General features: G+C 43.2%; 2 protein-coding genes across 2 annotated transcripts; both read left to right on the top strand.

The window, feature by feature from the left end:
* Positions 1 to 1,813: 1,813 nt before the first annotated feature.
* Positions 1,814 to 4,252, top strand: LOC145567527 (transcription factor AS1-like). Its single transcript, XM_081626824.1, has 2 exons — positions 1,814 to 2,024; positions 2,821 to 4,252. The coding sequence occupies exon 2, from the start codon at positions 2,871 to 2,873 to the stop codon at positions 3,978 to 3,980; it is 1,110 nt and encodes a 369-aa protein (XP_081482950.1). The 5' UTR covers positions 1,814 to 2,024; positions 2,821 to 2,870; the 3' UTR covers positions 3,981 to 4,252.
* A 10,346-nt stretch (positions 4,253 to 14,598) lies between these two features.
* LOC145566537 (uncharacterized) lies at positions 14,599 to 14,964 on the top strand. The gene has a single exon (XM_081625925.1). The coding sequence runs from the start codon at positions 14,599 to 14,601 to the stop codon at positions 14,962 to 14,964; it is 366 nt and encodes a 121-aa protein (XP_081482051.1).
* The last annotated feature ends 7,534 nt before the right edge of the window (positions 14,965 to 22,498 follow it).

Below are 22,498 nucleotides of genomic sequence, written 5' to 3'. Positions count from 1 at the left end.
GAACTGATAAACTTAACTTATTGGAGATGAACATAAACTGAACTGAAAATAAGCCGAAGAGAACAAGCCCGAAGTAACAATTATGTTATTTCAATTCATCCCTGATTTACGAAATAATGGCAGAGATTACTCAATGGCCCGAAGTACCACCTGCCACTCTGCCAAGGCTGCCACCACCACTAGCTCGTACCACTAGCTCGTACCATGTTTGGGAAAATGGGATTTAGTTGTCAAGATCCTATACCAAATCGTCAGAAGATTGTTAAATATCCTACTGAAGCAAGAGCATTGGGATTTTTCTATGTATCACAATATCTCAATGATTTTATAAAGAGAACCAAAAATCCTCATGTTATATTTCGTATTGGTAATACAACAATTGTGGCACCAAACGAGATGAAAGAATATTTAGTAGATGACATAAATAATACTGAGTCAATCTACAAATATTTAGATGATGTTGAAAGTGGGAAGTTTCTGTCATTTGAAGGCTATGAGTATCTGTTTGAAGCTTTCATGACACGGGATGAATTCATATGCAGCCAAATGTGTCATAGATCTTGGCATAGAAGAAGAGAACCCTATGTATGTCCATTTTGAAACAACAAAGATAGTGAAGGTGGCCTACAAGACATGATAATGGACAAGATAATGGATTCCTGAGCCCACAGAAATAATCATGCAACCTACTGTAGCCATGTTTTCATCTTTTGTATTTCTTTTGTAAAATATCTTTGTAAAAAGTAGTGGTTCTTATGAAATTGTTGAGTCATGAGTGTTAGTAGAAGATAAGAATCCTTTGCTATATAAAGGATGATAGAGCAAGAAGTAAAGGCAGAATTGGAAGAGTTAGCTAGAGAATTCCTCTAGAAGCATTAGAGAGTCCTCTATAGAAAAATACTCACCTTAAAAGACAGATTGGTTCTCCATCGCTCTTAAAGTAGAGAAAACTCTAGTTCAGCTTATGTCTGTTTAAGCTTTTAGTTAGTGTGTTGTAATATATGAGTGTTGTAATCTTTTCAAATTAAATAAAAGCTTCGTTCAATAAGGGAAAGTTATCCCCTTGAGCCTTATATATCAAATGAGTTATCTTTCTGTTAGAAGTTTCATCATAAACACAATAAGAATTGTTTGATTAGAGATTACGGTCTAAGGTAGGAAACAAATTAGATTTGTGTTGTGCTTGATCTAAGGAAGACAGGGTTGGGGTTAGCTACCTTGGTAAAGCCAAAAGCTCAGAACGTCAGAGGTTCCATTGTCGACTAAGTTCAGGTATTGGTTAAAACTCTCTAAGTAAAACATTCTATATGCGAAGCATGGTGGACTATTAAATATAAATGCTAATTTGCTTAAGATATAAGTAGTAAAGTAGTACCAATAAAAGTCATTTAAGTGATTATCAAGTCAGATTATAGTAATTGTTATATTAACGTTGGATACTATTATTAATTTATTAATTACTGTTATTAATCGACAAAGTACTGTAATTTTGACGTCACTTGGTATTGGGCGAGGTGACCCATACCGGGTAGCGGTCCATCATTCCCTGAAACTCTCCAACTTAAGGCATTAGACCAGAGGGGGCCAATATAATGAAAAAAATTAAAACGAAACAAGAGTAAGTTAGTTAGAGTAAGGAATAACTTAATTAGTTAGAACTTTTCTCCTGATTTTAGAGATCCTTAAATCTCTATACACCAAAAAAAAAAAAACACGGTAAGTAAGTGGGTTTTAAAAAGTTTTTGTTTTACGACAACAGTTTTCTCCGTCAAGTCATGTCATTGTCTCTCCTCCCTTCCTTTTCATTTTCGCTCCTCTCACACACTGACTACTTCTCAGACTCACCCTCATCTTCTGCCATACTACATTTTCTCTCTCCTCTTCTCATGCTTTTTTCTCAATTTCATCTTCTCTTATTCCTTCTTCTTTCCCCCCTTTTTCTCTCTCCTCCCTTTAACCCTACTTTGATTTCTTCATTCAAGCGGCCTCTCAGCCTCTTCTCCGCCATTGAAACAGCTTGTTAGGTACCTTTTTTTTTTTTTTTACTATGATTTAATCATTGAATTTCAGCTTAATCTAGGGTTTATTTTCATTCTATTGTCAATTTAATTGTTAGTATAGTCAATTTAATTTAGGGTTCTTTTAAGGTAGTTTAATTGAATTATTGGTTGGAATTACTCAAGTAACGAAGAGTAACTAACGAGTTTGTTGCTAGAATTTTACTACGTGCAATTTTATATTCTTAATTAATCCCGAATTTTTTTATGTGATAATTAGTCAAATTTTATTACTAATGTGTTGAAGAACGCTTTTCACTTTTTTTTTTTTTTTTTTGGGTTCAAGGGTAAGTAGATAAGGTACTTGTTCCATTTTTATTTGTTTATATTTTCTTATATATTTTGGTTTTTATTGTATAAAATAAATTGGAATTGGAATTTTCTAATTAAAAATTGTTTTTTTATGTGATTTTTTAGTATATATTGAAGCACATTATTTCGAGTACTATGAATTATATTGTGCTACTGTTTAGTTACTTCAAATATGCTTATTATTACTGAAATTGTCAACAGAAATGTATTAATTTGTTAAATCGAATATGTTAGGGAGTTTTACCTTGCTGAATTTTATCATAAGTTGACTGGTTTACTATGTGTATCTCTTGTAATAATCAATTTCTTTTGATTTCTTGCTTCCTGGAAATATGTGTCTTATTTAGTAAGAATTTTTATTTGCTTATGTTAGTTTGGTTTTTGTTTTTGTAAGAATTGTTGGTCGATATATATGTTGAAGAAGTTGATGATTGTATGCAATTACATATAGGCGCATGATGAGGAGTTTGAGGCAATGGGCAATGACGTTTGCACCTCGAGATGAAGGAGAGGCAGCGTTGGACAACTGAAGAGGACGCGTTACTAAGTGCATATGTTAAGCAATATGGTCCAAGAGAATGGCATCTTGTCTCCCAGCGAATGAACACACCCCTTGATCGGGATGCCAAGTCTTGTTTAGAAAGGTGGAAGAATTACCTAAAACCCGGGATTAAGAAAGGTTCACTCACAGAGGAGGAGCAGCGCCTTGTAATCCGTCTCCAAGCCAAGCACGGGAATAAATGGAAGAAGATCGCCGCTGAGGTGCCAGGGCGTACTGCTAAAAGACTAGGCAAGTGGTGGGAAGTGTACAAGGAGAAACAGGAGAGAACTAAAAAGGAAACCAGCAAGTGTTTCGAGCCAATTGAAGAGGGCAAGTACGACCATATATTGGAAACTTTTGCCGAGAAGCTAGTGAAAGAACGGACACCCCCTGGGCCAACATTTATTATGGCAACTTCCAATGGCGGTTTTTTACATAGTAGTGATCACCCCCCTCCCCCTGTGCCCCCTCCACCGCCAGTTACTTCTACCACAACAATGCTCCCTCCATGGCTTTCAACCTCTAATGGAGTGAGGCCCCCATCTTCTCCTTCTGTTACTTTAAGTCTCTCGTCTTCTATTGTCCCTACGCCTGCCCCAACTGCAGTGGCTTGGCTTCCACAAGAAAGAGTACCCCATAATATTGATAACTCCCCTCTTACTTTGGGCTGCTTGCCATCTTGTCCTGGGGCACTTCCTGAGCAGATGATCATGACGGAGCTCATGGATTGCTGTAGAGAATTGGATGAAGGGCACCGTGCTCTGGCAGCTCATAAGAAGGAAGCTGCATGGAGATTAAATAGAGTGGAGCTTCAACTAGAGTCAGAGAAGGCCAGTCGAAAGAGGGAAAAGATGGAGGAGATTGAGGCAAAGATAAACGCTCTCAAGGACGAGCAGAAAGCTAGCATCGAGAGAATCGAAGCAGAATACCGGGAGCAGCTTGCTGGGCTGCGGAGAGACGCTGAAGCTAAGGAGCAGAAGCTGGCTGAGCAATGGGCTACTAAGCACATGCGGATTACAAAGTTACTTGAACAGATGGGCTGCAGGACTCGGGTCTCTGAACAAAGTTGATTCTCCGGAGCAAAATGGAATACTATATCTATTTAACTACATATTGTCTGCTTGTTTGCATTGCTGATCAATTGAACATTAGTTTGCATTTTGTGCACTTGCTGTGTTTGCATTGATTTCATTCAATCATAATCTTTCATCAACTACCAGGTCTTGTATACTTGTAAGAGAATGCTGCAACAAGGGAGCAGAATTACCTCCTAATGTAGCTGCATGTCACAGCTTTGAAAAGTGATCTTGTTGATTGTGAGAAGTTTTGTCTCTCTTCTATCCATTTATAGATGCTTAAAAATTGTTTTACTCTTCAGTTTAGATCATACTCTTAAAAGTACTGTAGTTGAGATCAACGAGGAAAGAGTGGTTATGGTTTAAATTATTAATGTGAATTTTTCCTAATCAATATATATATATATATATATATATATATATATATATATATATATATATATATATATATATATATATTAAAACTGAATGGCAAGCATTGTTATCTTGTCATTTGTTGTCAATCTCGCCACGTGTTGTCATGTCACCTACTATTACCAATCAATAATGTTTCCACACAAAAAATTATAATTTGTCAGCATTAGTATTTGAACCCGTGATTTCGTATTCATTGAAGTTAAACTTTAACCATCACTCCAACAAATCTTATGCTAGTAAAGTTGTATTAAAAAGAGTTATTCATGTTTATAAATTCTAAAATTTTAATTGCCGACTTACATGTGTATATTTTAACAATAATATGATTATAAAGTTAACTTCATTCATTTCTTTTAGTTACTCTACCTTAATTCATATAGGTTATAATTAAGTATTTAAGATATGTAACCAAAATTTTAAATTAAAGTTTGAAGGAATATTTTTTATATTGATAGCTGTCTAAAAAAACCCCTTTAACAAGTAAAATAAATTGATACGATATAACATTTAGGTTACTGCATATTAAATAATGAATTTTTATGTTCAATTATATTTACAAAAATTAACATGCAAGTGATATTTTATATATAGGAAATTTTAGAAAATAACACCACAAAAATCACAAGATATTGATTATAACACCACAAATTTTAAAACTTTTATTATAACACCACAAAAGAAAACCAAAAAATTGGTTTCACCACCACTTAACTTTGCCATCCAAAAAAACCGTTAAGTGGGTGTCACATATTACACGTGTCAATCATTTATAGGATTAAAAAAAAAAAAGAAAAATCAAAAAAATTAAAAATTAAAAAAAATGAAAAACCCTGAAATGCTAAACCAACCACCACCGCCGGTGGGTTCCCACCGCCATCACCCAAACCCAGCCCCGAAACCTCCGAAACCGTCGCCGAACCACCGCCGTACCCAGCCCCAAAACCTCCAAAACCGTCCCCAAACCACCTTAACCCCAACCTAAACCAGTTGAAATCACAGCCCACACCGTCGCCAAACCATCGTAACCCCAACCTAAACCAGCCGAAACCACTGTCGCTGAACTCCTCTTCCCTACCCACAACTGTTGTCGAACCGCCGAAACGCCAACCCACACCCATACCCAAATCCACAAATCGCCCTACTCCTCTCACCCTCTCCCTCACCTAGACCCAAACCCGTACCCACAAACTAAATCGGGGGCTAGGTATGAGGGACGATGGTCGACTGGTTTAGGTTGAGGTTAGGCTACGGGATTGGGTGGGCTGGTTTCATCGGTCGTCGATAGTGGTTGGCAGGGATTGGCTGACGGCGGTGGACACTAGGTTGGGGTGACGGCGGTCGGAACCGGCACCGGTGGTGTCTGGGGTTATGTTTTTAGAATTTTTCCTTTTTTTATTTCTTTTTTTATTTCATTTTTTATCCAATAAATAACTGACACGTGTACAAAGGGGGGCCCACTAACGGTTTTTTGGATGGCAAACTTAAGTGGTGGTAAAATAAATTTTTTAATTTTTTTTTTGTGGTGTTATAATAGAAGTTTAAAATTTTTTTGGTGTTATAATCAAAATTGTGTGATTTTTGTGGTGTTATTTTCTAAAATTATATAAAATATAATATAACCACTAGTATATTTTACTTTATTTTATTATAATATTTTTATATACAAACAATGATCCAGGGCATCGTCCAGGCCAAAAAAACTAGTTAGTAAGTTATTCTAAATGAAGGGTTCCGTTTTTAAACAAGTCTAAACTTAATCATAGTCCACATGTCCTATATTATTTAGGAAAATTTGTCATGAATAAGCCAACCTTTGGCCGGTCTTCTCAAAATAAGTCAACCTTTTGATTTACTCAAAATAAGTCAACTTTAATGTGATATATTCTCAAAACGAGTAAAAACTTGTTGAATTAAGAAGTAACTGGTTGTTCAGTAAACAATGTCACGTATCATAACAAGGTTGGTCTTTTTTAAAATTTTAATTAATTTTTTATTGTAATTAATTTTAATTAACCAAAAATAAATACTCTCTTTTCCTCCTTCCCCAGCAATCCCTCACCCCCCCGCTGCCACCGCTTTCCCCCACCCCTGCCCACCTCCCCATCGGCCACCAGTGGCCCACCATTACCTTCCATGTTCACCTTCCTCTTTCCACCTCCTCGCTTCTCCTACAGCCACCACACAACTCCTAAAACAACTTCCCACCTACCAATGAAAAACCACTAGGCACCCATAAAAAAACCTCACTTAACAAGTGTTAGTTGGTGGTGACTGCCGAGTCTGGCGACGCTAATCTTGAAGACATCGTGGGTGGTGTAGGTGGAGGAAAGGGGCACAAGAAGAAGAATGATAGAGGAATGAATAGGGTTTTTACAGGCAGTGGCCTAGGTAGTTGGTGACTGATTGTCTAATTAAGGTGGCGATACTTAACTGCCAAAGTGGTGTTATTGAGACTACTGTCCATACAGTAGAGCCAAGCTAGGTGGTTGCTGGTTGTTATGAAGCTTGCCACGTCAGAAGAAGTTTGTTAGAGCTCCTCTGCCACGTCAGACAGAGTTTGTTAGAAATGTGTATTGAGTTTGTTATTGTATAGGATAGCTCTTGCTGAGCTATCAACAGGCTCCCAGACTGGCCCCCGGGGTATGCACTCACTGCTGGAAGGATAGCCGAAGGGGCTCCTCAACTCGATAGAGTCAGCCTGTAGGCTGACCAAGTATGACTCTCCACAAAGTAGATTGTACGCCTATAAATAGAGGGCAAAGTATAACGTAAAAGGGGTTAGACACACAAGTTATTACACTCTCTCTATCTCTCTAAGTACACTTTTTCTCTCTAAACATATTCTAACTTAAGCATCGGAGGGGGATTCCTCGAGCCACCCCCGAGGGCAGTTTACGTGTGCTACCTTGTGTAGGTCGTCGACGGGACCCAGCTTGTGCCAGCATAACCCTTGGATCCACACTTGGAACAATTGGCGCTAGAAGGAGGGGAAGGATCATCTAACCTGAGGTTCACTAGCTGAGCAAGGGACTAGTTGACGGACCGCGCAAACACCAGTCTCTAAGACTAGCGAAGCCAACCAAACACCACAAAAAACAGCGTCAATAACCCTTGATCCAAAAGGATCAACCGAAAAACCCAAATCCAATACATCCCATAAATCTAATCCCGCCAGATCGGCGTCTGCTGCAACCAAAGCGGCGGCGAAGCCAATAGATCCAATAGGGCCTAGTGCTTCTTTTAAGTTCGGAATGCCATCAACAGGTGCGAACAATGAACCCATAATTTCCATACCAGTAACCGAGAAACCGTAGCCCGTCAATATGCCAGCCATTCTGCAGAACCTCTCTAAGTGCAGTAAAGAGCAGCTGGCAGCCATGACAGCAGTCCTTACCAACTTCGGTTAAGGAGCAGGCCCCCAGCCAGTAGCTACAGCTACAAAGTCAGCCGTGAAGAAGGGGACACCTATAACTCTCACCCCGGAGCAGACAGAGTTGGTCTAGCTGAGAAAAAGGTGCTAGAATTGGAAGCTCGAAACCTGAATCGGTAGTGGAGTGTGGATGAGGCAGCCCAAGAAAAGGGCAGCCCGGAGGCTCAAGTTGCTCACAGCAGTTCACCAGCCTCTGAGCGAAGACCAAGTCTGGACAGGGAGAAGCGAGCACGAATCTAGGTTATTCCAGATGATTCCCCTTTTGCAGGGAGATTCTGGAGGAGCCGATGGAGAAAGTAAAGATGCCTAGCTGTAAGTACAATGGAACCACAACACCTAAGAACCACGTTTCGGCGTTTGAGAATCACATGGTACTGTACACCATGATAGAATCAGTCTGATGTAAGGCATTCTCATCGACCTTGGAAGGGCTGGCAGCTAAGTGCTACGGAGCCATCTCAAAAGGATCCATTTACTCGTATAATCAGCTGAAGAGAATGTTCATGGAGCACTTTGTCACCCTGGTGGATCGTACAAAAATGACCACCAAGCTGATGTCATTGGTGTAAGGAAAAGATGAGCCCCTAAGAGAGTTCATCACCAGATTCAACAAGGAAGCAACAACCATCCTGAACATGAGCCAGGAGGTAGCGCTGCTTAGCAAATTGCTGCTGGGCTCAACGTTCAGAGCGTATATAGGACGAAAGAGTCTTAAAACGCTGGCTAAAGTGCTGGGAAAAGCGCACGAGTTCATAAAAGCAGATGAGACCAATAGGGCAATGCTAAGCAGAAAAGCACCAAGTGACCTAGTAAAGCGAGCTGAAGTCACCCGGGCAGAGAACATAGCCAGGGTGGATCAGCCCAGCAGAGCTGAACAAGGTCGCAGGGATGCATATAGGGCGGTTGGAGTGAGAAGATCAGACCAGAAACGAGGAGGCAGACCTGGGAGGCTTGACTAATACACTCCACTTACTCATTCGAGGTCCCATATCTTCAGCGTGAACAAAGCTGACGATAAATGGCAGAGACCACCCAGAATGGTGAATAGAAATCGTGATCCAAGCAAGTGGTGTGAATTCCACAAGGATCATGGACACACCATTGATGAATGCACACACTTGAAAGACAACATAGAGTACTTAGTTCGGCGAGGATACCTAAACCAGTTCAAGCAACATTCTGATTCCTCCAAGAGAAGAGAAGAGGACAGGTCTGGCCATGACCATAGGGGGGTCACAGAGGCTCGGCCGAGGGAAGAGATCGAGACAGTAAATCAGAGGGCAGGGTGTATGTAATCAATGGTGGACCAGTGCATGATGGAACTGTGAACAGAGCAAGTTCTAACTTGAGAGCAATGATCCACCAGAAAAATTACAATGAGAAGCGCAGATGGCCGCCACTTCCCCCGCAGCCACGGGCTACATTTGATGAGTATGACCAGGAAGGCATAATTTACCCTCATGTTGACCCTCTGGTAGTGACTATGAGAATTGCAAACTGGGAGGTAGTCAGAGTACTAATAGATGGTGGAAGCTCAGCCAACATCATATACATTAGTGCATACAAAGAGCTAAGGCTGGATAAAAAGGACCTAAAAAGGGTGAGCTAAGAAGTCACCGAATTCAATGGTTCTGGACTGATTTCGAAGGGCATAATTCAGCTCTCAGTTCGAGTTGGAGAGAGGTCAAGGCGGCGAGATGTTCGAGCAAAGTTCTTGGTAATAGACTCTCCATCACCGTATAATGTGATCGTTGGAAGACCGCTTATTCACAAAATAAGCGGGGTGGTATCCACCTATCACATGGCCATGGCATACACAACCAATGATGGGCGATCTGCAAAGATCAGGGGAAGCCAAAAGACACCCAACAATGCTACATCACAGCCTTGAAGCAGCCAGCTAAAACCAGGCAACAACCAGGCTTAGAGCCAAGGTCCAGTGAGCATGTTGAAAGGAAATCAAGAAAAAGGAAGCGGGAAGAGTATCACAAAGAAAAGGATAAGCAGAAGTTAGCAATGGAAAACTTTAAGCCCACAAAAGAAGAGGCAGCCAGGCCGCTGCCCAGCGGGGAGCACATAATTGTTGAGCTTATAGAGGGTGACAACTCTAGGATGGTAAAAATTGGGAAAGAGATTAACCCTGGAGTGGGAGTCCACTTCATAGAGCTGCTGAGGGTGAATAAGGACATTTTCGCATTTTCAGCAGACGAGATGCTAAGAATTGACCCCGCAGTTATGGTTCACAGGCTGAATGTGAAAGAAGACATCAAGCCAGTTAGGCAGAAAATGCGAAGCTTCTCCACAGAGAAAAATTAGGCAATCCAGAAAGAGGTAGACAAGATCCTAGAGGCTGGGTTCATAGAGCCTTGTGATTATCCAACGTGGTTGGCCAACGTGGTTATGGTAAAGAAAGCGAATGGCCAGTGGAGGATGTGTATTGATTTCACAGATCTCAACAAAGCATGTCCAAAAGACTGCTACCTGCTGCCACGGATTGACCAGCTGGTAGACTCAACTAGTGGCCATGCCTTTCTAAGCTTCATGGATGCCTTCTCAGGGTATTACCAGATCAGCCTGCACAAGCCAGACAAGCAGAAGACCGCGTTCATCACCGAAGGGGGAGTGTACAATACATAACTATGCCCTTTGGACTGAAGAATGCGGCGGCTACTTTTCAGGAGACAATGGATAGAGTATTCATGCACCAAAAGGGGAGAAATGTTGAAGTATATGTTGATGACTCAATTGTCAAGAGTGTCACGTAGGCGGGGCATATTATGGACCTAGAGGAAACATTTGCCACGCTGAATAAGTATTGTAGGGGATAGCTCCTGCTAAGCTATTCCTTCCAGCTGGGCTCAGTTGGGAAGATTCCACCGCGCAAGTAAGAGTCAGCATGAGTGACCTCATACCACCTCTTGAGGGGCTAGTTGTATAGGATAGCTCCCGCTAAACTATCGCCCAGCTCCTAGGGTGCGCACTCATGGCCGAGAGAGCAACTATGAGGGGCTCACTAGCCCGATGGAGTCAGCCCGCAGAGCTGACCAGGTCGAACTCTCCACAAAGGAGATCATACACCTATAAATAGAGGACAAAGTACAACGGAAAAGAGGTGAGGCACACAAGTTATTATACTCTCTACATCTCTCTAAGTACACTTTCTCTCTCTAAAAACTCTCTAACTTAGGCATCAGAGGGGGGTTCCTCGAGCCACCCCCGAGGGCAGTTTACGTGTCGATGGGGCCCAACTCACCCAGCAGAACCCTTGGATCCATACCTGGAACAATTGGCACTAGAAGGAGGGGAAGGATCATCTAACCTGAGGTTCACCAACTGAGTTAGGGACTAGTTGACAAATCACCATGGCCGGGGAGGAAGTCGTACAAACGCCCACACCCAAGGCCAATGACGCCAACCAAACACCACAAACAACACCACCAGCAACCATCAATCTCAAAGGATCCGCCGAGAAACCCAAATCCCCCATCTCACAAAAATCCTACCCCATTGGATCGACGTCTGCTGCAGCTAAAGCAGCGTTGAAACCAGTCGATCTGGTAGGATCTAGTTCCATTTTCAAATACGGTATGCCATTGACAGGCGCGAACAATGAACCCATTGTTTCAGCACCCATAGCCCAAAAAACGCAGCCCGTAAACATGCCAGCCATTCTGCAAAACCTTTCTAAGTGCAGTGAGGAGCCATTGGCAGCGATGACAGCAGTCCTTACTAACTTTGGTAAGGGAGCGAGCTCGTCACCAGTAGCAGCAGCTGCAGAACCAGCGGTGAAGAAGGCAACACCCACAAACCTCACTCCCGAGCAGAAGGAGCTCGTCCAACTGAGGAAGAAGGTGTTGGAGTTGGAGGCTCGAAATCTGAACCGAGAATGGAGCGTGGAGGAAATAACCCAGGCTAAGGGCAGCCCGGAGAGACGAGTCGCCCGCAGCAGGTCGCTAGCCTCTGAGCAGGGACCGAGCCTGGATAGGGTGAAGCGAGCACGGATCCAGGTTATTCCAGATGATTCCCCATTTTGCCGGGAGATTTTGGAGGAACCAATGGAGAAGATAAAGATGCCAAGCTATAGGTACAACGAAACTACAACACCTAAGAACCATATCTCGGCTTTTGAGAATCACATGGTGCTCTATACCATGACGGATTCAGTCCGGTGCAAAGCATTCCCGCCAACCCTAGAGGGGCTGGCAGTGGAGTGGCATGGAGCCATTCCAAAAGGTTCTGTGTACTCGTATAATCAGCTGAAAAGGATGTTTATGGAGCATTTTATAACCTTGGTAGATCGAACTAAGATGACAACTAAGCTGATGTCACTAGTTTAGGGGAAGGATGAACCCCTGAGGGAGTTTATCACCAGATTCAACAAGGAGGCAACAACCATCCCAAATATGAGCCAGGTGGTAGCGCTACTGGCAATGCAGAGCGGTTTGCTACCGGGCTCACCATTCAGAGCGTATATGGGGCGTAAGAGACTCAAAACGCTAGCCGAAGCGCTAGGTAAAGCGCACGAGTTCATTAAGGCAGATGAGACTGGCAGGGCGATGCTGAGCAGGAAGGCGCCAAACGACCCAGTTAAGCGGGCAGAAGTCACCCGGGCAGAAAACACAGCCAGGGCTGACCAGCCCAGCAAAGCTGAACAAGGTCGCAGAGAGGCGGATCGAGCTGTTGGGGTGAGAAGGTCAGATCCAAAGAGAGGAGGAAGACCTGGAAGGTTCGACCAGTATACCCCACTCACTCACTCGAGGTCCCACATCTTCAGCGTGAACAAAGCTGACGATAAGTGGCAGAGACCCCCGAGGATGGTTAATAGGAATCATGATCCCAACAAGTGGTATGACTTCCATAGGGTTCATGGCCACATAACCGATGAATGCACACATCTGAAAGATAACATAGAAGATCTAGTCAGGATGGGGTACCTGAATTAGTTTAAACAACATGCTGATCTCCCCAAAAGAAGAGACGAGGACAAAACAGGCCGTGACCGCAGAGGAGGTCACAGGGGTCCCGCTGAGGATAGAGACAGAGATAGCAAGCCAGAAGGTAGGGTGTATGTGATCAGTAGAGGACCAGTACATGGGGGAACAGTGAACAAGGCACGAGCAAACCTGCGGGCAATGATACACCAGATAAACTATAATGAGAAGCGTAGGTGGCCACCTCTTCCCCCGCAGCCACGAGCTACATTTGATGAGTATGACCAAAAGGGCATAATCTATCCTCATGATGATCCTTTGGTGGTGACAATGAAATTGCAAATTGAGAAGTGGACCGAATACTGATAGATGGTGGCAGCTCAGCCAACATCATATATATCAGTGCGTTCAAAGAGCTGAAGTTAGACAGGAAAGATCTAAAAAGGGTGAGTTATGAAGTCACCGGGTTTAACGGGTCTGGACTGACCTCGGACGGTATAATCGAGCTCTCAGTCCGAGTAGGTGAAAGGTCAAAAAGGCACGATGTTCGAGCAGAGTTCCTGGTGATAGACTCTCCTTCACCTTACAATGTGATCATGGGAAGGTCGCTCATCCACAAGATCGGCAGAGTGGTTTCCAACTATCATCTTGCCATGGCTTACACAACTAATGAAGGGCGGTCGGCAAAGCTCAGGGGAAGCCAGACGACGGCTCAACAATGTTACATAACCGCTCTAAAGCAGCCCGCTAGGACCATACAACAACCTGTCTCAGAGCAAAGGTCCATTGAGCAATCCGGGAAAAAGTCAAGAAAAAGGAAGCGCGAAGAATATCACAGGGAGAAGGAAAAGCAGAAGCTAGCCATGGAAAATTTTGAGCCTGCAAAGGAGGAAATGGCTAGATCGCTTCCTAGCGGGGAACATGTTACAATTGAGCTCACAGAAGGTGATCCTTCGAGAACAGTAAAAATTGGAAAGGACATTGATCCTGGAGTGGGGGTACACCTCATAGAATTGCTGAGAAAGAACAAAGACATCTTCGCATTTTCAGTAGATAAGATGCCCGAAATTGACCCTACAGTCATGGTCCACAGGCTAAATGTGAGAGAAGATATTAAGCCAGTAAGGCAGAAGAAACGAAGCTTCTCCACAGAGAAAAATTAGGAAATCCAGGAAGAAGTGGAAAAACTCCTGGAAGCTGGATTCATTGAGCCTTGCGACTACCCGGAGTGGCTAGCCAACGTGGTCATGTTGAATAAGGCAAATGGCCAGTGGAGGATGTGTGTTGATTTCACAGATCTCAACAAAGCTTGCCCAAAAGACTGTTACCCGTTGCCGTGAATCCATCAGCTGGTAGATTCAACCAGCGGGCACGCCCTGCTAAGCTTCATGGATGCCTTCTCTGGGTACCATCAGATCAGCTTACGCAACCCAGACCAGCAGAAAACCGCATTCATCACTGAGGGGGGAGTGTACAATTACATAGCTATGCCCTTCGGGTTGAAGAATGCCGGAGCTACTTTTCAGAAGACAATGGATAGAGTGTTCATGCACCAGAAGGGTAGGAATGTTGAGGTATACGTGGACGACTCAATTGTCAAGAGCGTCACGCAGGCAGGACATATCATGGATCTGGAGGAAACATTTGCCACCCTAAACAAGTATAACCTCAAACTTAACCCGAAGAAATGTGTCTTTGGGGTGAGCTTGGGAAAATGCTTGGGCTTCCTGATCAATGAGAGAGGGATAAAGATGCAAATCCGGAGAAGGTTGAAGCAGTCCTGAGCTTACCTGAGCCTAAGTGCATTAAGGACATCATGCGGCTGACAAGTAGAATGGCCGCACTGACTAGGTTCATCAGCAAGTCAGCCGACAAAGCTTTACCGTTCTACCAGCTGCTGAAAGGGAACAGGGAATTTAAGTGGGGAGCCGCAGAAAAAGACGCCTTTGAGGGAATCAAGGAGTATTTGACTAAGATCCCAACAATGATCAGCTCGGAGCTGAAAGAAAAATTACAGTTGTACATTTCTGTGTCAATTCAAACAATCGCAGCCGTTCTCCTGGTGGAAAGACAAAAGCAGCAAAGGCCAATATACTTTGTGAGCCACGTGCTGACCGAGGCCGAGCAAAGGAACCCATTGGTGGAGAAGCTGGCTTTTTGCGGTGGTAACTACAGCAAGGAAGTTGAAACCATATTTTGACGCGCACATAATACAAATCCTCACAAATCACCCACTGGAGAAAGCATTACAAAAAATGGACGCATCAGGCAGACTCTTGAAGTGGGCCATTGAGCTCTCCGAGTATGAGTTTGAGGTCAAACCTAGGGCAGCTATCAAAGCGCAAGCCCTAGCAGACTTCATCATGGAAGCCTCGTACGAGGAGAAAGAAGATGATATTGGAATCTGGAAGGGTAGAGGTAGATGGATCATCAGCCCAGACAGGGAGCGGAGCAGGGATCATAATCACATCCTCAGAGGGAAATGTATTTGAGTATGCCATTAAGTTCAAATTCAAGGCATCAAACAACGAGGCAGAGTACGAGGCAGCTTTGGCAGGCCTGCGTATGAGTATCGCAGCCGGAGCCAAGAAAGTCCATCTGTAGAATGACTCTCAGCTTGTCGTCAGTCAGTTGAGGGGGGAATATGAGATTAGGGAACCCACAATGTTGAAGTATGTAACCAAGGTAAAGGAGCTGGCAGCTCAGCTAGTTCACTTCCAGATAGACTTGGTCCAAAGACAACAAAAAGAAAGAATCAAGAGCGCAATTACAACAACAAAAAGGGGTAAAATTGAACAATGATGATTGAAACGAGTCCAAAGACACAATTTTGTGAAGAAAAATGCAAAAAGAAGCAAAATTGGGTAAGTACATACAACAAAAGGTACAAAGTAAGTACCTTTAGAACAAAAGTTGCAGAAGCAACAGAGTACAACAACAATGGCGAACACAAGAGCTCGAACAGAAGTGAAGTTCAAAACTGCAGCCAAGAGGAAAAGAAAGACAAATTAGTAAGAAAGCAAGAACAAAGAGGAGAAAAGTAAATATGACAGGAAATTGAAGCAAAATCAAAGGTGCATGAAGCAAGAACTTACCGCAACAATGGAGGAACAACGAGCGTCTGAAGAAGAAAACGAAGAGCGAAATTTTTTGAAATGAAAATGAAGAAGAAGGGAAGATAAAAAAAAGTGAGGAAAGTAAAAGAAATGAAAAAGGGGGGGGGGGACAGTGAATTTCATACGAAGTAAATGGGCGGTTGGGCATGAAGTAAAGCCAAACCGCCATGTCACTTCAGTAAAATCAAAACTGACGGCTTGGATCATCAACACCTATCCCACTCATGCAAACACTATTCCCGCCTGAAAAAAAAACGAGCACTTCAGCGGGAGTGATCGAAATTCCTCTCCGCAAGATCGTCATTTCTCAGACTTCAGCGGGAGTGATCGCAAGCTCGTCATTTCTCAGACTTTAGCGGGAGTGATCAAAATTCCTCTCCGCAAGATCGTCATTTCTCAGACTTCAGCGAGAGTGATCGAAATTCCTCTCCGTAAGCTCCTCATTTCTCAGACTTCAGCGGGAGTGATCGAAATTCCTCTCCGCAAGATCGTCATTTCTCAGACTTCAGCGAGAGTGATCAAAATCTCTCCCTGCAGTCTTGGCAAACCACAACCAGACGTGTGCCTATCAGGCAGGAACAGAGCCATCATAAAAACCTAGCAGTATGGTACCACCATCACCAGAATTACGACCTGACCTCCCAAGTCTCCGGATCGCATCAACAACCTAGATAATTGAGGGGCTAGGAGTGTGCAGGGTAATTTAGCCAGACGACCCGTTGAGCCACGACCAATAATTCCACACGCTCAGAATAGCTGGCATGAATGACCTCACGCCATCTCTTGAGGGGCTAGTTGTAGGGGATAGCTCCTGCTGAGCTATTCCTTCCAGCTGGGCTCAGTTGGGAAGATTCCACCGCGCAAGTAGGAGTCGGCATGAGTAACCTCATACCACCTCTTGAGGGGCTAGTTGTATAAGATAGCTCCCGCTGAACTATCGCCCAGCTCCCAGGGTGCGCACTCATGGCCGAGAGAACAACTGTGAGGGGCTCACCAGCCCGATGGAGTCAGCCCGCAGAGCTGACCAGGTCGAACTCTCCACAAAGGAGATCGTACACCTATAAATAGAGGGCAAAGTACAACGGAAAAGAGGTGAGACACACAAGTTATTATACTCTCTACATCTCTCTAAGTACACTTTCTCTCTCTAAACACTCTCTAACTTAGGCATCGGAGGGGGGTTCCTCGAGCCACCCCCGAGGGCAGTTTACGTATGTTGCCTTGTGTAGGTTGTCGATGGGGCCTAACTCACCCAGCAGAACCCTTGGATCCATACCTGGAACAAGTATAATATCAAGCTCAACCCAAAGAAATGTGTTTTCGGGGTTAGCTTTGGGAAATTCATGGATTTCCTTGTCAGTGAGAGGGGAATCAACGCCAACCCGGAGAAAGTAGAGGCAGTCCTAAGCCTCCCAGAGCCAAAGTGCACTAAAGAGATCATGCGGCTGACAGGAAGAATGGCAGCATTGACTCGATTCATCAGCAAGTCAGCTGACAAAGCCCTACCATTCTATCAGTTGTTGAAAGGAAACAGAGAGTTTAAGTGGGGTGCAGCAAACAAAGAATCTTTCAAAGGGATCAAGGAGAATCTGACCAAGCTCCCGACCATGTTCAGCCCGGAGCTGAGCGAAAAATTATAGCTGTATATCTTCGCCTCAATACAAACAATTACTTCAGTTCTCTTGGTTGAAAGGCAAAAACAATATAAACCAGTATACTTTGTAAGCCACGTACTGACGGAGGTTGAGTAGAGGTACCCATTGGTAGAAAAACTGGCCTTCGCAGTGGTAACAACAGCAAGAAAGTTAAAACCCTATTTTGATGCGCACACAATTCAAATCTTCACAAATCACCCGTTGGAGAAAGCCTTGTAGAAAATGGAAGCCTCAGGCAGGCATCTGAAGTGGGCAATAGAGCTCTCTGAATATGAATTTGAGGTCAAGCCTAGGGCAGCTATCAAAGCTCAAGCCTTAGCAGATTTCATACTGGAAGCCTCCTACGAAGAAAAAAAAGATGAAGTTGGAATTTGGAAGGTGGCAGTACATGAATCTTTAGCCTAAACGGGAAGCGGTGCAGGAATAATAATAACATCGCCAGAAGGAAATGTATTTGAGTACGCCATTAAGTTCAAATTTAAGGCATCGAACAACGAAGCAGAGTATGAAGCAACTCTAGCAGGCCTGAGAATGAGCATCGCAGCAAGAGCCAGAAAAGTGCACCTATAGACTAACACCTAGTTGGTATCCGAAGGGAGAGTATAAGGCTAGAGAGCCTATAATGCTAAAGTATACGACCAAGGTGAAAGAGCTGGTGGCTCAGCTAATGCATTTTCAAATGGACCTGGTCCTTAGAGCAGAAAATTCTTAGGCTGATGCATTATCAAAGCTAGCCAGTTCTACCCTGCAAAGCCTCACAAGGACAGTCATGGTGGAAGTCCTAGAAGAGAGTAGTATTGTAGAAAGCAAGCAGGTGAATTACACCAGGCAGCAGCGAGCATGGTTCACAGACATACTGACCTACAAGGTACATGGCTCGCTGCCAAATGACGAGGCACGAGCCAAAAAAGTCAAAAAGGATGCCAACTGGTACGTGGTGATGAACGGGGAGCTCAACAAGAATGGATTCTCAAAACCACTACTGAGGTGTATTCTAGAATAGGAGCAGGAAAAAATCATGGAAGAAGCACACTCACGAATCTGCGCTAACCACAATGGCGGGAAAGTCCTTAGAGTTGAAGTGCTTAGAAGGGGAGCATACTGGCGAACTCTGACGCATGATGCCTTAGCATACGTCAAAAAGTGTGAAAAATGCCAAAAGGTGCTCCAGTCATAAAACAACCAGCAAACGATCTGACCCCAATTCTCAGCCCGATCCCGTTCGCTCAGTGGGGAATAGACATATTAGGACCCTTCACCACTGGGTCAGCGGGCAGATTGTATCTCAAAGTGGCAATAGACTATTTCACTAAGTGGATTGAAGCTGTGTTGGGTTCCGGTGAGTCCGACCCACCGTGGAAGGAAACCCGAGCCAAGATCATACTCATAATAATTGTAACCATAAAGCATAATTTACTTAAATGACAAGATTAAGAAAGAGATTAATACCTTTGTCGCGTGCTTCGCTCACTTAATTGAGATCTTACATCGAAAGCTCTTAGCCCCGCTCACACGAGGACCTCCAACGAAGTCCACCCACAACCCTAGCACCGAAAATGGTCTATTGCTTAGGAGTTAGCTAAGCCTGGCCTTAAAACCCGAGTAATTAATTGTGTTCAAAGGTTTTCACCGTGGTGATGCCTTTTTCAACACTTACTCAAGAAATTTTCCCAATACCCCAACTTGGGTATTTATAGGGAAACACAAGAGTGAGAAAAGCTCACCCATCAATGTGGGAGATTTGATTTTTCCATTTTATTTTAAATTAAAAATAAAATCAATAATCAAGCTACTAATAAATCAACAAGTGGCATGCTCACAAGAGAGGTTAGGTGAGGATCATTTGGAGAAGGGGGGGGGGGGGGGACCAAACTTGCTCCCCACTCCTCACCCACAGCCGGCAAACACAACGCCAAGCCCTCCATTTAGCTAGGGCCACGTGGCAGCCCCACACTTGGGCACCAAGGCGCCCAAGGTGGGCTGCCACGGCTGCTGCCCCCTTCGGCCGAGCAGGCTTATGCGTGCGGGCTGCTAGCTGCAGCATGCTAGCACGCCACACACTAGGTGCGGAATGCTAGCTTCGGCTTGCTGGCATGCCACGCATCAAATGCGGCGTGCCAGCCTCGGCCAGCAGCTAGCATGCCTCACACTAGGTGCGGGCTGCTAGCTGGCCATGCTAGCCATGGTGCGCTAGCACGCATTGCTAGCCACCTTGCTAGGCCATATGCCCCTAGCACTCGGGCATTCCGATGCTAGGGGTATTTTAGTCATTTTGTTGATTTATTTGTAATTTTCTCATCTCGTCTTTTATTATTTTCGACTAGACTTCCGACGCTTCAAGCTCGAATTTCCGACGTCTAAATATTAATTACTCGGTCGACTCATTAATTCCTTTAGAATTAATTCGTCGCTTCGGTTCGATAGTTGCTTAGGTGTGACCCGAATGTTTCAGTCAAGATTAAGCTGTAATATTAATTATACATTAATATTACTTATCAGAAGCGGCCTCCACCCAGGGATTTCGATCACTTGACCTCACTGAATAATTAGCTTTCTAATAATTCCGAACCCTCTTAGAATAATACACTTGTTCGAAGGATACCATTCCTTTCAAGCTGAGCCCACCAAATACATAAAAGTAGTCTAAGTGAGAGCGTTCATTTGGAAGAACATCATAACAAGGTTCGGGGTGCCAATGTGCATAGTCTTTGATCATAGGTGCTAGTTTGACTGCGACACCATCATTACTTGGAAGAGATGAGCCTAGTACATATCATGGCATACATGATCAATCCAATTAGCGAAGCATATGGAATCTGATTCATCCTTTCCCGTTCATCAGGTGTATGTGGACACTGATTCTCGCTTAGGGTTATGCCATGTGACATGGGCAAGTGACCTCTCTTGGCCTCCTCCATGCCGAATTGAGCCAGTACCTTATCAATATAAGTACTTTGGCTCAATCTAATCATCCTTTTTGATCTATCCCTATAGATCTTGATGCCTAGTATGTACTGAGCCTCTCCCAAGTCTCTTTCATTGAGAAACACTTTTCGAGCCAGGCCTTTACAGACTCTAACAACGAAATGCTATTTCCAATGAGCAATATGTCATCGACATATAAGACTAGGAAGGCGATGTCTCTCCCACTGACCTTCTTGTAAACACAACATTCATCTGGATTCTTGATAAAACCAAACAAACTGATGGCTTCATCGAATCGTAGATTCCAACTCCTGCTAGCTTGCTTTAGCCCATAAATGGACTTTCTAAGCTTACAAACTTTCCCAGCATTGTTTTGGTCGACAAAACTTTCAAGCTGTGTCATATACACAGTTTCTTCCAGAATACCATTGAGGAAGGCGGTTTTGACATCCATCTGCCATATTTTATTGTTGTAATATGCAACAATCGCTAGGAGGATCCGAACGGATTTAAGCATTGCGACTGGAGAAAATGTTTCATCGTAATCAATACCATGAACTTGTCTGTAACCTTTTGCTACCAATCTAGCTTTGTAAATGAATACATTTCCATCTTTGTTGGTTTTCAACTTGAAAATCCACTTACATCCGATAGGTGTGTAACCTTCGGGTAAGTCAACCAAGTCCCAGACTTGATTTTCAAACATGGAATCCATTTCAGATCTCATGGCCTCTTGCCATTTAGCAGAGTCAGTGCTTGCCATTGCTTGCTTTTAGGTTGCTGGTTCATGTCCATCCATAATCAAGATGTCCTGATTCTCGGTTAATACTATATCAAGATATCTATCAGGTTGAGATCTCGGCCTCTAAGACCTACGTAAGGTAACGGACTGAGCATTTGCATTGTCGGTTTGACTTTGCACATTTTGATCATTTTGACCTGCTTCAACAGATGCTGTTTGAGCACTTTGACTGTCATTCTAATTTTGTTGCTCATCCTCTCGAACTTCATCGAGTTCGATTTTCCTCCCACTTGTCATTTTGGAAAGGTGCCCCTTCTCCAAAAAGATACCATCGCGAGCAGCAAACACTTTGTTCTCGGATTTATTGTAGAAGTAATACCCTTTGGTTTCTTTTGGGTAGCTCACAAAGTAAACCTTGTCAGATTTGGGATGAATTTTGTCAAAAATCAATTTCTTGACATATGCTTCGTATCCCCATATCTTTAGAAAAGATAACCTAGGAGGTTTCTTCGTCCATAACTTGTATGGAGTCTTTTCTACAGCTTTTGATGGAGCACGGTTCAGTGTTAGTGCCGCAGTTAGAAGTGCGTGTCCCTAGAAAGAGATAGGAAGATCACTAAGACCCATTGTAGATCATACCATGTCTAACAAGGTTCGATTTCCCCTTTCGGATACTCCGTTCCATTGTGGAGCTTCTAGAGGTGTCAATTCTGAAATTATACCCTTATCTTTCAGATGGTCATCGAATTCTTGGCTCAAGTATTCATGACAGGATAAAGTCGTATCCCCTAATCAAAAGTAATTCCTAAAACCACTAACTAAATATAGATAGGGAAGTAGGGTCGAATCCACAGGGAAACAAGTCTTTCTATTCCTAACTAATTATTATAATCTAAATTATCTAGGTAACCAATTTGTTGTTTGTAATGTGAAACTATACTACGGAGATTAAGTTTAGGGAGAAAATCAATAATAAAAAGGCCTAGGGTCATAGGTTCACCAATAATTAATATTCCGGGATAAAACATAACAATCAATCAATCAACATTGCACAAATAACATGATTAACAGGCTCTCGCAATTTATTAACCAACATAGATCTAACAGGCTCTCGCAATTTACTAGATCTAAGTTCCTATTGAAAATAGCCTTTAATATCAAATTAACATCTGCTCGATTCATCAATTCAATATTGCTATACTTTTACAATCAAATCACATCTGCTCGATTCATAATCTAATTGCTAAGAATTAAAACAATTCAACACGAAATTATTATGCAATATCAAATATCAAT

This window comes from Chenopodium album, chromosome 11 (genome assembly GCF_948465745.1).
Source record: "Chenopodium album chromosome 11, dcCheAlbu1.1, whole genome shotgun sequence".
Taxonomy (NCBI): Eukaryota; Viridiplantae; Streptophyta; class Magnoliopsida; order Caryophyllales; family Amaranthaceae; genus Chenopodium; species Chenopodium album.
The sequence above is the reverse complement of the archived record's forward strand: the minus strand, read 5'-3'. Positions and strand labels throughout refer to the sequence as shown.